This window comes from Glycine max, chromosome 17 (genome assembly GCF_000004515.6).
Source record: "Glycine max cultivar Williams 82 chromosome 17, Glycine_max_v4.0, whole genome shotgun sequence".
Classification (NCBI taxonomy): domain Eukaryota; kingdom Viridiplantae; phylum Streptophyta; class Magnoliopsida; order Fabales; family Fabaceae; genus Glycine; species Glycine max.
This window is the reverse complement of record NC_038253.2, coordinates 6,350,413-6,364,314: the sequence shown is the minus strand read 5'-3', so window position 1 is coordinate 6,364,314 and position 13,902 is coordinate 6,350,413. Positions and strand designations below refer to the sequence as shown.

The window sequence follows — 13,902 nt, the reverse complement described above, 5'->3', positions numbered from 1 at the left end:
TTCAACGGCCTCTCCATTGTTGGTTACGGCCTCTCCACTGTTGGTTGCGGCCTCTTCTTCGTCGCCTCCTCTTTATTTCCTTGTTGTTGCAGCGTCTTGTTCTCCCGTCGAGGTTAGTGAATCTTCTTCCTTCTGTGGTTCTTGTTCTGTCTTGCTGTATTGTTTTGTGTTTTGATTTGCATTATTGTTGCTTGTTTTGTGTTTTGTGTATTGTTAGACGTCTTGTTCTGTGGTTCTCTGTCTGCTCCATGCTTATTTTATGAAAAGACCATACGGATTGGCTGCATACGGCCAATCCGTATGACTTTTTTAAAAAAACTATTTTTTTAAATGAAATAGCCATACGGTATGACTTTTTTTTTAAAAAAAAAATATTTTACTTTTAGTGAAATAGTCATGCGGATTACCAATCTGTATGGCTTTTTTTAAAAACTATTTTTTATAGTGAAATAGTCATACGAATTGTCAATCTGTATGTTTTTTTTTTAAAGAAAAACATTTCCTTCATACCGATTGTCAATCCATATGGTTTTTTTTTCAAATTTTTTTTTATTTTTAAAAAGGTTTTTTTTAGAACAAAAATAGGAAAAATGAAGGATATTTATGTTGATTTTAGTTTGTTTATTATTAATTTTATGAATGATTTATTTATTATTCAGTTTATCTAAGAAATGTTAGTAGGATTAGATTACAATTTAGATTAGATTAGTTTTTTAACACAAGCATTAGATTAGAAACAGAAAAATGTTAGTAGGATTAGATTACAATTTTTATTAGATTATATTAGTTTTTTAACACAAACATTAGATTAGAAATAGGAAAAGTAGAACAAAAATACTTAAATATTATTTGTCAAATATATTTTAGAATGTCACACTCTTGTGCGTCGTCATCACATTGGATCAGTCTCAATGAGAAACTAAAACAACTTCTTGCGAATGTGCCTAGTAAGAATTAACATATAGTTACTTGAATGTTAATTTTGTCTTGTGCTTAAATGTCTGTTAATTGCTTGAATGTTAATCATGTCAGAATTAACAATTGAAGAGCACGAGGAATGAAGGGAATTGACAAACATAATGTAGAATGTCGCGACTCCACCAGAGGCTTTTTTCCAGACCGTTCACGCTAGGGACCAGGCCATTGTAGTAGGGTGGACAACACTACGAGATTTTTACCAGCTGACCGGAGATCATCTTGTATCCTTGTATCATTATGGTAAGAGTGCATTTTTTCTTATCATATTCAAGACCAGTTGTCTACCCAGATCATTCCCAAGATGACACTCTTTATACCATCAAGTGTCAGGCTCTGTTAGCTTCAAGGTTTATCTCACTGGACAGAAAGTTACTTGTAGTAGTCTGGTAAGCAACTTCCTAATTTAGTTGTCAGCATTTCTTTATTTTTCAAGTTTTAAATTTCATTACATAAATTGCTGACATAACACTATTCTTAATATTAGGACGTTCCAAGCAACATGTATTATTTTCTTAAAGACAAAGGCTGAACTCATTTGCACTTGGAGAACGTTACAAAATGCCGGCTTGTGTTCAATCATTGGAGGAAGACACTTAAAATTGGAGCTGGATGGAAACATTTCTGCGAAACCTTGTCCTTGAAAGCTGACATGGAAATCGTTTTTGAATTCATTGATCCCACCCTTAACCGTGTGCTTTATTGGCCATGTTTATAAACATTTTAAGATTTTGAACATTTTAATTACTATGAACATTTCAATTACTTCTGAACAATTTATTTATATAATAGTTGTCTTATAATAATTGTTTTATCATGTGTTGATTCTAAATTTGCTGCAACTTATATATAATAGTTTTTTGTAATGTCTAATATTATCCCATTATTTTGAAAAAAAATTGGTCATATTTTTGAAATAAATTATTTTTAATTAATGACTAAATTAAATTTTATCATTGCTAAATTTAACCAATTAGTAAATTAAAATTAATAACTAAATTTAAGCAATAACTGAATTAAAATTAATCATTAAAATATTATGTGAATTCATTTGTTTTATCATTGCAAAATTTTTGTTATTTTTGGTTTTTTTGTTAATTTTTTTTGTAATTCGTATAAAAAAAATGCCGGTATAAAAAAAGTTGACGTACGTACGGATTGACAATTCGTATGGTTCATAAGGATCAGTAATCCGTATGGCCATACAGATTGTCAATCCGTACGTGTGTCATCTTTTTTGGCACTCATCTCATTTTTCGACGATAAAAATCGATCAAAAATTACCGTATACTTCTAAAAAATTCACGTACACCACTGGAGATCAAATACGCTTTCAAACCATCCTTAACAAAAGCAACTTACACTAAGTTACGAAAAATTTGTGAAAAAAAAAGACGTTGACGAAATGAAAAAATATAACTGCTATTTGTAATTGAAAATACATCAGAGTATTGCTGGTATTTTAAAAAGTTACTGGGTGCCCCAACAAAAATACTCAATGCCGGATGCAACTCCCTTTAGTATAGTGGATGGTTGTGTTTAAAGGGGTCTACTTTTTATAGTGTTGTCAATTGATTCCTTAAAAAAAAGGTGTTGTCAATTGATAATTAGATTTTTTTTTTGTCTCGTTCTTAGTTAAGTAATGTTGAAATATTTGGTCCCAGGCTTGTGGTATGTTTTTACTTTTTAGTTTATTACAATTACAATAGTTATTCTGATGCTTTTGTTTTCGGCTTGGGTACGTTTCTTAGTTCATATAAGCCGTTAGAAGTTGTGAATGTTTTCTAGCAGGTTGGGCTTTATTATTTGCAAGTTATTTAAGCTTTTCATATTTAGCTTATTTTTTCTTTATAACATACTAATAAAAAGTTTGGAAATTTCAAAAAACCAACAAATAAAATAAAAATGATAAAAATGTGACTTTCTTGGATTGGTTTATTAGTATTTTATATTTTTAAATAAAAATATTCAGTTTTTCTCTTTAGTTTGTGAAGTATTTACCTACCAAATAAACAAACACTTTACCAAAAAAAAAAATTGTTAAGGACAATTTTTTTTGTAAACCAATTAAGTATTTTTGTAAATTTTATATACTCAATAAAAATGTCAATCCAATTCCAATGGATAAATTGATAGAATTAAATGTCCATGAAAAGTTATATTTATGTAAAGTTAATTTAAGAGACTTGTCCCTCAGGTAGTGCATCCTCATCAGTTCACCCTTGTGTGTGCGCGTATATATGTATACACTAATGCACGTGAGTATTGTAAAAATTAAACAACAACAAAATAATTCAATAGTTGTTATATATATATATATATATATATATATATATATATATATATATGTATGTATTGTATTAATTTTGATATATATACATATATATATTAATGAAGTATAAAATAATTTAAAATTAATCTAAAATTTTATAAATATAATTTATATGATAATTGTTTTAATCTAATAGTATAATTTGAAATAAAATTATAAATTTAAAAAATATGAAAATAATGTAAGAATAACTTTGAATTACCCCTCTGCATAGCTTAAATTTGCTGCTCCACTCTACATGAACTTGTGCTGACAAACACTTAAAAATTGCACTTGACAACAACATGCATATATAATATCTCCAACATAGTTTCATAGCTTCAGGCAAATGTTTTGGACATGCTCATAAGATACCCCAAAAGGAGTGGCTCTTGATTCTTGTTTAACAAACAAACAAAAACAGCAAATGTAACTTGTGTTTCTTCAGGAATATTTTTCTTTTCCATTGCTCCAAATAAAAAGGTGTTTGCATCTATTTGTGTGTACTCTTTTGGATGGTGACCCGAGGGAGAAAAACAGGGCAATGAAATGAATCAAATTTTGAAGTGGATATTGGGTCCGTGGGTAATGCTTCTAGCTCGTGTGTAACTTCAAAAAAAGCTATTGCACCATCATTATGTAAAATTTATTGATTTCTGGGTGAACCATCCGTCGTCATCTTTGTTTAAGACAAGGGGAACATGCATTATTGGAGATATATATAAAGCTTACGTGTCTCGTATTATAACAAATTCCATAACAAACTTCACGTAACCATTTTCCTAGACCTACAGGCACTTAGATAATATCTTAAGCTTTTGCTATTACATTATTATTATTACTATTATTATTCATTAGTCTCTGAATCTCGGATAGTAATACTCCAGGTTCACTCAAAAGAGGTTATCCAACCTCTTCATGAATTATTATTATTTCCACTGAAAATGATTTTCATTTCTACGTTTCCAAATTAACCATTTTAAGATGTATAACCTTCATTTAAATTTTAAAGGTTTAATTATGCACACTTTTGCTAGTAATTTGGATAATAAACTAATTATATTATACTACGGGTTGTATGATAGTGTAGTTGATTTCGTACTCAATTGGGTTAATTCTTACACAGGGGAGGTTCATGTTCCGCGTAACCATATTGTACTAAACAAATTATTTGTTTGGGTTAACTAGGCTATAACCAAAGCAGAGGACATGTGGTAGACCAATGTATGAATTTAACTTCACTTTTATTGCCATATCATCCAGTTTTACATTATTAGAAGCCAAGTAATTAATTAAGAAACTGAAATCAGTGACTGAAGAGTCAATAGCATCAATATGTCTGGATTTGAACTTGTCCTATATATTCATCTTTTTTTTGAGTTTTTCTTAGGAGTTATATTTTTTGTCCTAATATTTTGGTTTATTAAGATAAAAAGATATGAACTAATTTGATGTTGAAACTCAAATAGAATTCAAATAATTTAATTTTTATTATATATATATATATATATATATATGAGTTGTGGCTTGTTGGGAGGCCATTATTATTTTTCCTTTTCAGAACCTTCATTCCAGCACGTAACTTCTGCCACCTTTTGCTAACAGCTAGTTTGACAGTTACACGGATTGATTATTTTTCGGTTCTCCATCAACTCTCGAACGTTGAATAGTAAATAAATCAACTCTTGCACGTGCTTAAGTTATAGTGCAATAGTCTTTGTTTGGATAGGTGTATAAACTTTTTTTTTTTTTTTGTTACAATGTATAAACTTGACTTAGAATGATAGTGCTTTTAAAAATTTAAAACTGTGTATAATTGATTCGGGAATAAAGCGGTATGTACTTAGATTTTTCTTAAAAAAATTATAATTGATTTGACAAAAATACTAGTAATTTTTTTAAGGTAAAATTTGGCATGTAATAATATCACTAACAAGGTGATTGAGACACCATTTCCCCCCTATTTTTTTTTCTTACAAAAAAAATCCCTATAAGGCAAGAGATTCCAACTCAGTTGGCATCCCAGACCCTATTAATCACTTACGACACACCATAAAATTTATTAAAAAAATTGAAAAATAATGAGCAACACGAGAGGAGGACCAAAGCCAAATATCTCAATACCAATATTGCTAAAAAGAAAATCCCAACCTAAAACTAGAAATGTCCACCCTGCTATGGAAAAAAAAGGAAAAAAACCTCCTAATGAAACTTGGGGTTAAATCAAACCATGTGAATTCTTGAGAAATTATGCTATGCTATAGGTAGTTAATTTATCTGCACAATTTTTGTCCTCACTATAAATATGAGATATTATGAACTGCATGCTTTTGCACCAGGCTAAGCAATTTGACCATCAATTACAAAGACAAAAGAGCAAGCAGGATGTAATTTAAGTATTGTCTAATGAAGGAATATCTGATATGTTTTTTATACTCTAAAATATGCAATTAATACAACAGATTAATAGGAAGCTACATATTTGGGTGAGATTTTGATGTATCCCCTAAGTTGGGGTTTGAGATTATTCAATCCGTTATCCTTACAAATTCTGTGTGTGTATGTTATTAATTAAATTATTGTCGTTATTAGTAAACAATGGATGACAAATCTAAATTAAACTTGGAAGTAGAGATTAGTGGAGACAATCTATTTTAAAAAATAAATCTATCACATAAAGCTTGAAATATAAGTTTAACCTGATTCTTATTTAGTTCACTAGTTTCTTAATAATCTTTTTTAGTTGTATTTGATAAAAGAAATCCTTTACTTTCAATTAAATTACTATTTAAAAATAAGATTATTAAGTAAGCTTTTGAGAAATCTTATAAAATATTTAATTTTTTCAATGTTCCATTTGAGTCTTATATAACTATAGAGGTTTTTTTTTTACTGAGTATAACTATAGACTTAGAACTTAGAACTTCAAATTTTTCAAAAAAGGTTTCCTACTTTAAAAATAATTTTGCTTGAGACGTAGTCGAACACTAAATATGTATAACTTTTTCCATGCAGATTTGTATTTTGATTTATCATTTTATAAGAAACTAATCCTTCTATTAGTTCTACTAAACTTCATTGGTAGAATTTAAAATCTTCTATATACTATCCAAACCCCTGATGACCCTAATAGATTGATATAAATTAGTTAGAATTTTTTCTTCTTCTTTTATGTTTGAAGTAATGTGATTTATATATAAATATTTATTTGAATTTATAATTAATTTTGAGTTATACTTTAACTGAAAATTAGTTTCTTAACATGAAACTAAATAGACACGTAAAGTAATAGAGGTATAGTGAAATAGAATAAAGAAGAATAAGTTGGGACAGGCAATAATGGGTGGAGTGAGAGAGCATAGCATGGAGAAGGAAATGAAGAGTAGGTAGAGAGTAGAGTCATGGTGCAGTGTGTAGGAAGACGGAATGAAGAAGATAGGGCTAGCGTAGGGCCCAGATGGGTTCACTCCAACCGACTGGGTCTCGGGCATAGTTGGAGGGTTGTGATAGCGACACCCATTAAACCACGAATACCGTATCTTTCTCGATCTCAAGGACCCCCCAATATAAAACCTAATTCACTTCCACTTGGGAACAAGAATAACCCCATTCGCAACACAAACTAAACTAGACTTGAGTTTTCATTTTGTGAGATGTGGACAAGTACCGTCCCATGTGCATGTGAACATGTTCCCATCACCTCACTACTCCATTTTGTTCCACTCCTTAACATGTCTCACACTCACTTCCTATTCGCCAATTATTTCATTTGACTAGCCACCTAATGTGCATTGCACATTTTCAATCTAATTCATTTCTCTTGCCTCCATTGCTGGCCACGGTTAGACTTTAACTCATCCTCCTTAATTATGGCTAATTAAATCTAAGCCATAATTAGATCAAGTGGTGCTTAATTGTTTCTAACTCGTGGTCGTATTTGCACCCAAATTGAGTGTGTATGTAGTAGTCAATGGACGGCTATGTAGATACTAATAATTAATCATAACACTTAGCACACAGCTAGTCATAGCTAATCTCCCAGTTGTAGTAGGGCCTGGAGTGTTACGGGATCAAAGCTTGAATCACACGCCGATGATGCTCTGATGAAGAAGAGCAATTAACTCTTGCATAAATAGCAGGCATATGTTGCTGACCGGCTGATATGGATTTAAATTATGTGCAATTATATATAGTTTTGGCTAGCGGGGAAAAATTAATAGGGTTTAATTAGCTAGGTACAGGGGTCCATGAATCAATTTTTGTCCAACCAAATTAGTTGGAATAGAATAATTAAGGGGGTGTCTCATCTCCTATGTGTTTAATTAAACAGTTAAACTTAACTGTGCCTGCCCCTACTACTAGTACTATTCGCCCGGCACACTATGCCAAATTGCCAATCACATAATCATAATAATAACACGAGAAGAATTAGAACTAGCATTTTTGAATCTATTAATCAACTAGAGGGTATGTGTACTCGATGGTGCTTGTCTTTCATGTCAAACTGATTTGTCCAATCAGTTCTCGTTAGGGTAATTTCACTTCGACGTAACCACTTATGTTTGGATATGGTGGTCCTTCTTTCCTGCTCCTTTCCTTGAAATAACAGGTGGAACAAAGAACGATCTTAGTTTCAATTTGCAAGACGATTCCACATTTCCAAGTTTTGAATGATAGCATATATCTTCACATTATATAACGCATGTATTCCAGCTAGTACTCGTCGAATGTTCAACATTTGGCCGTGACATATATACGGATCAACAAAATAGGCAAGGAGTTAAAAGTCAATTAAATTTTATAATAATAATAATAAGAAGGTGATGCTTTTTTTTATATAAAAAAATCCATATGCATATCTTAAAAAATGGTAAAAACTTATTCTTATTTTTCCTTTCACTTATCCTTCATTTGATATCAATCTCGACTTAAATATTAATATTTTAAAGTAGTATGGTTCTTGATAGTCATATAAAAGTTGTTCGGTGATCGAATGCACAATAACATGAATATTAATAATCTATCGAATGTGGATCAAGAATACATTATCTCGTAGTTTAGTTTCAAGTACGCAAAAGCATGAAGAAACTCTAGACTAAGAAAGTCGATCAACTATAGATATGTTTTAAACAAGTGAAGAGCCGATTCACAGATAAATTATGAGATATACAATTCCTCAGTTTCAAGTGAATTAATACCTTTTACATGTCGTGTTTTTATTCTTTAATCTTCAAGAAAATTCAACTTAGAACTAAAATATAATCTATTATTTATTACTATATTTGTGGATCTCAACTTTGAACTTCACATATTGCAGGCAGCATGCCTTTGCATGCTTTTTTTTTCTCTCGCTATAGAATAGGTACTCACCACACCTTTCACTATCCCTATAATTTCTTCACCCCTATCACTTCAAAGATTAACTTCTAACTTAGAAAAATATTTCTAATGTAAAATCTAGATACTAGATTCTAGAGATAATTACATTAACTTTTACTGATATTAGTAATAGTTGTACAATTTTTTTATTTTAAAATATAAGAATAATAAATATTTAAAAATATACACTTTATTTTTATATACAAAATCACACACACGGTGTGTGTGTGTATAAGAGATTTTAATTATATATGTTCATGTATGAAACGGTTGGATAATATATAGTTCATATACGGGCATTTATCTCCATTGAATTTTGTGGATAAATTTCCTCTCTTGGAAGGAATTGGATTTGCTTCATTCATGCGATCACGTAAACATGAACTGATAAATAAAGATGGAATGTTTCATATTTTGGCTGTTAATTTTAAGCCTAACTTATGAGTTAAAATATGATTTGTTCGATCTTTTATCAAATAGTCATCATTAGCTAAGGGCGTAAGTGCGTTAATATATTCAACTGCATGAAATCTGAATCCCTCTTGAATCCATCCCCATTAAGCAAGTATTTACCTACTTGTCGAGGATATATTTGGCATGTGAAAAATGTTAGCAACATATTATTTTTATATTAGTTAAAATTTATTGAAAATTATAATTTGTTTGATCTTATCTTTCATTTAATGATCCTCTCTCTTGGATCCGGAAACCTTGTAAGGGAGGGCTTGAATTTTTTTTTCTTGCTTTATAATTGTTTAAATGTTTAACTTTTAATAAATAATAATTTTTATAAAAATTATTATTTTTACACATAAAATTAAAATTAATTTTTATATTAAATGATGATAACCTTAATTGTTATTATAATAACAACAAACACACAATTAATTTTATATAATTTTACATTAGTTATTACTTTAAGCATTATAATAAAGCTACAAACTAATCTGTATAATTTTATACTAATTAACACTAATCATTATTATAATAATAATATATAAAATTAATTTTATATAATTTTATACTAAAAATATATATGTATATAGATGAAAATTTTTAAGAGAGTAAACATAATTAATTATTTACTGGACTTATATAATGCCTCAGATTAAGATTAAGAAGATCTAATCTTAAATATGACATTTACATTGAATATTTATAAGTCAATAATTTTATTGTACTTTATCATTGAGGCTGAATTTAGTTATGAGGAAAGAAAATAGAGTAAAAATATTTAAATTAAAATTATTTGATATATAAGAAATAGAAAAGTGTGAGATACACATTGAAATTCAATTTTTTTAACACAATTCTTTCGATGAAACACTTACACAATTCTCTTTTTTTTTTTTTCTCATTTTCATGGTAACCAAACAAGGAATGGTTGTCTGCTTAAAAAATTAAATATTTTTTTTAAAAACAATTATTTATTAACTTCTTAAAAAGACTTTTTATGAAAAAAAAACAATATAATATATGCATGTTCTAAGAAGAACGTTAACAAAATGTAATTTTGACTAGGCTGGGCTTCAATAATTATACTAATTTATAGGAAAAGAGGAGCAGAAGAGGACAAGAAAGGCATCAGTTACGGAGGTCAAATACATGGTACAGTGAGGTGCGACGTTCACATTTTATGAAAGAAGGACATGCCACCAATAGAAAGAGGCAACGTGGGTTAGGTTGCACCATTTGTTACACACATACACACTCAGTTATGTTATGGATAGATATTAGATATGCAGCACAATCTTAAATAAGTGTAATATAGACAAATATTTTTTAATTTTAAAATATTCTATTAATATTTCCTATTTTTTTATTCTTTTTTTCACATTATAAATTTATTATATTTTTTCATCTTTATTTTTAGACGTTGAATAGGATACAAAGTGTTGGTGAAATATTTTTCATCAAATAAATATGCGACTCACTCGCACTCACTGCGAACGAGGGTGGCCGACAAGACAAGGCAATGAGACAACTGATTTTGTGGATTACACCTTCCAACCACCCCTCGCTTCGCTCCACGTGCCCACCGTACGATCCATCCCTTTCGTCTCTCATTTTCAACTCTCTTCCTTTTCAATACTACTATTATTCTCTCTAACTTAGGACTACTAGTTTTATTTATAGTAACATCCTATACACACTGTTTCCACTTAAATAAATATTTTCATCCTTTTTCTTCTTTCATTTATTTGATAAACAATAATTAACTTAAGGATTAAACTAACAATAGTTCTTAATTTATTGAGAGTACATAACTATAATGTTATCAGCAACAACTAATTATAATATTTGTTTTATGAAAAATAAAATAATGTTATAATTTATTTAATAATATTTGAGTTCACTAATGTGATTAATTGTTGATGAACTTTAGACATTTAATTTTAATTCGTGTGAGTTTAAATAAGAGATGTCTAAAGGTTAATAAATAATAAAACTAAGTTTTCTTTATCGTCATGATAATTAATTACTCTTTAGGGCTTGTTCTATTGAAAATCCTATAATTTTGAAACGTGTGATCAGGAAAAAAAAACTTAGACCCATGGTTTCATGGATTTATGTGATACATACAATGCCAATACATTTGATTATTTCTTCAACAAATAATTTTAATTGGTGTGATAATTTCATATAAAATATATATTCTTCACAATTTTTTTTATTGCATATTAAACTCTCGAAAGTTCATGTATGGACAACAAAAAAACATGTATGTCAATATAAAATATAAGTAAATCTTAATTAATTATACCCCATTTAATGAGACAACTTCCAAAATACCTTTGATAATGTATTCTTTTATTTATTTTATACTAGTAACAAGTTTCAATCGAGAGCCGCTGAAGAAAAACAATTTCATTTTTTAAATAGGATTAGTAAAGTCAAATAATGTTTTTTTATTCCTGAGAATTACAATACCAAGAAGTTTACAACACGTCATAAGAAGAGACAAAAATGAGGTATTCCAATGAAAATAAGAAAAAATATTTCCTAAAAAATATTAATTTATTTTTATGTATTTTTTTTATTTAAAATAATTTTGAATTTCAAAAGAAATTTCTAGAAATATTAAAATGTAAACTTGTTTAAAATACCCAAGAATGATATTTTGATGTACTATATCCCTATGAATAAAATAAATAGGTCAACAGTAATATATTTTAAAAATACTATGAAGATTAACAATATATTAATATGCCATATATCATAAAATTTTATTGAAATACATAAAATTGAGTTATTTATAATATTTTTTTACGTTCTTCTATAATTTTTATAATAAATAATTTATTTTTTATTTTTTTAACTAGTGTCCTAGGACATTTATTAGTAATACCCATATATTATTTAATAATCGTAAATATTAGAGTTTAAGGTTGGGGTTCATCATTTTGACAATTTATTCTTCTATTTCTCATGTTACATCATACCATGCATGTCTTCATGTTAATACTTCTATCAGTGTCATCATGTTAACATAAATTGTTAAATTGAAACTCAACAAAACAAAATGGTACAATTACCATACATATCAGATAGAAATACTACATAGTACTGTCAAAAAAAGAAGAAAGAAATACACTTAAGCCTAATTTGTACATAATAAATACTGTCATAGATTCAATATTTATTTGAACTAGTGTTTAATTAAATTACTCAAATAGTAGTATTTAATTGGGATATTGAATAAGTTGAAGATGACAGAGGTGGTAGTACTAGTACTAGTAAGGAGTTATAGTAAGTAAAGGATATTTTGGTGATATTTAAATAAGTCCATGGGTTCGGCTGTGAAAGTAGTTACGGCTATGTTAAAGGGATCGTTGGGTCAATTCACTTCCCTCCCAAACCCGAAAACATAATAACATTAGACGATAGAGAGAAGAAGTACGTTGTTGCAGGGCAGGGATATTTGTTTCTCACTCTCTCTCATGTTCACTCAACAACAACGACGCACTCACTGACATCAACACTAGTTTCAGGTGCTATCTCATCCACCAAATGCAGCAAATACACTCCATGCCCGGAGGGAGGTTTTTCTCCGGCTCCGGATCCGCCGACCGGAGGCTCCGACCCCACCATCAGAACCAGCAGGCCTTAAAGTGCCCCCGCTGCGACTCTCTCAACACCAAGTTCTGCTACTACAACAACTACAACCTCTCCCAGCCCCGCCACTTCTGCAAGAACTGCCGCCGCTATTGGACTAAAGGCGGCGTCCTCCGCAACGTCCCCGTCGGCGGCGGTTGCCGCAAATCCAAACGCTCCTCCAAGCCCAACAAAATAACACCCTCTGAAACCGCTTCACCGCCACCACCCCCGCACCCCGACCACAACAACAACTCCAACTCTCATTCCAGCAGCGAGAGCTCCAGCCTCACCGCCGCCGCTGCCACCACCACCGAGGCCGTGTCGGCGCCGGAGACTTTAAACTCTGATTCCAACAACAACAACAACATGCAAGAGTCAAAGTTGTTGATCCCTGCTCTGGAAACTAATAATTCTCTGGAGCAGGGAACAGGGGACTGCGGTGGTATCTTCTCTGAAATTGGTCCTTTCACCAGTTTGATCACTACTACTACTTCCACTAATGAACCTTTAGGGTCAGGGTTCGGGTTCGGTAACTCCACTCTCCCCGATGCGTCGTCGTTTCAGTGGCACTACCAGAAGGTTAGCAGTAACAACGAAGAATTGAAGTTGCCGGAGAACTCCTTTCTCGATCACACCGTTGATTTGTCGGGGATGCATAGTAAAACCAGCCACGGGGGAGGATTCGGATCGTTGGATTGGCAGGGCGGTGCAGATCAAGGTTTGTTTGATCTTCCTAACACCGTTGATCACGCTTACTGGAGTCACACTCACTGGTCTGACCACGACAATTCTTCTTCTCTCTTTCATCTTCCCTGAAAATGTTTTCACGCCTCTTCTAAATCTTATCTCACCTTTTTTTTTATTTCTTATATAAATTTAACTTTAAAAGAAGAAGAGTAAAGGAGATTGGAAATCAAAACCAAAGTTTTAAAAAAATTTGAAAGAGAAGTGGAAGGACTTGGTATAATTAATTACGCGGTGTATATTTTTTTTTGAAGTTATAAATTTGGGGGGTGATTGAGCTTGATATTAATTAGTGATGTGCATGCACAACTAACTTCCATGTTAGTTTCTACAGTATCTGATTTCTTTCTCTCTTTTTTGTTTTCTGAGTTCAGGTTTTAATATATATGTATGTG

At 30.5% G+C, this 13,902-nt stretch overlaps 1 protein-coding gene and 1 non-coding gene across 2 annotated transcripts; both read left to right on the top strand.

The window, feature by feature from the left end:
• Positions 1 to 2,110: 2,110 nt before the first annotated feature.
• MIR4373 (microRNA MIR4373) lies at positions 2,111 to 2,214 on the top strand. Its single transcript, NR_048699.1, has one exon. It is a non-coding gene; the product is annotated as a microRNA MIR4373 (primary transcript).
• A 10,329-nt stretch (positions 2,215 to 12,543) lies between these two features.
• On the top strand, positions 12,544 to 13,902 carry LOC778097 (Dof4). The gene has a single exon (NM_001249601.2). The coding sequence runs from the start codon at positions 12,677 to 12,679 to the stop codon at positions 13,577 to 13,579; it is 903 nt and encodes a 300-aa protein (NP_001236530.2). The 5' UTR covers positions 12,544 to 12,676; the 3' UTR covers positions 13,580 to 13,902.

Bases quoted from the DNA above. Each gene is read 5' to 3' on its own strand.
- LOC778097 (NM_001249601.2), top strand. From the start codon at position 12,677: ATGCAGCAAATACACTCCATGCCCGGAGGGAGGTTTTTCTCCGGCTCC.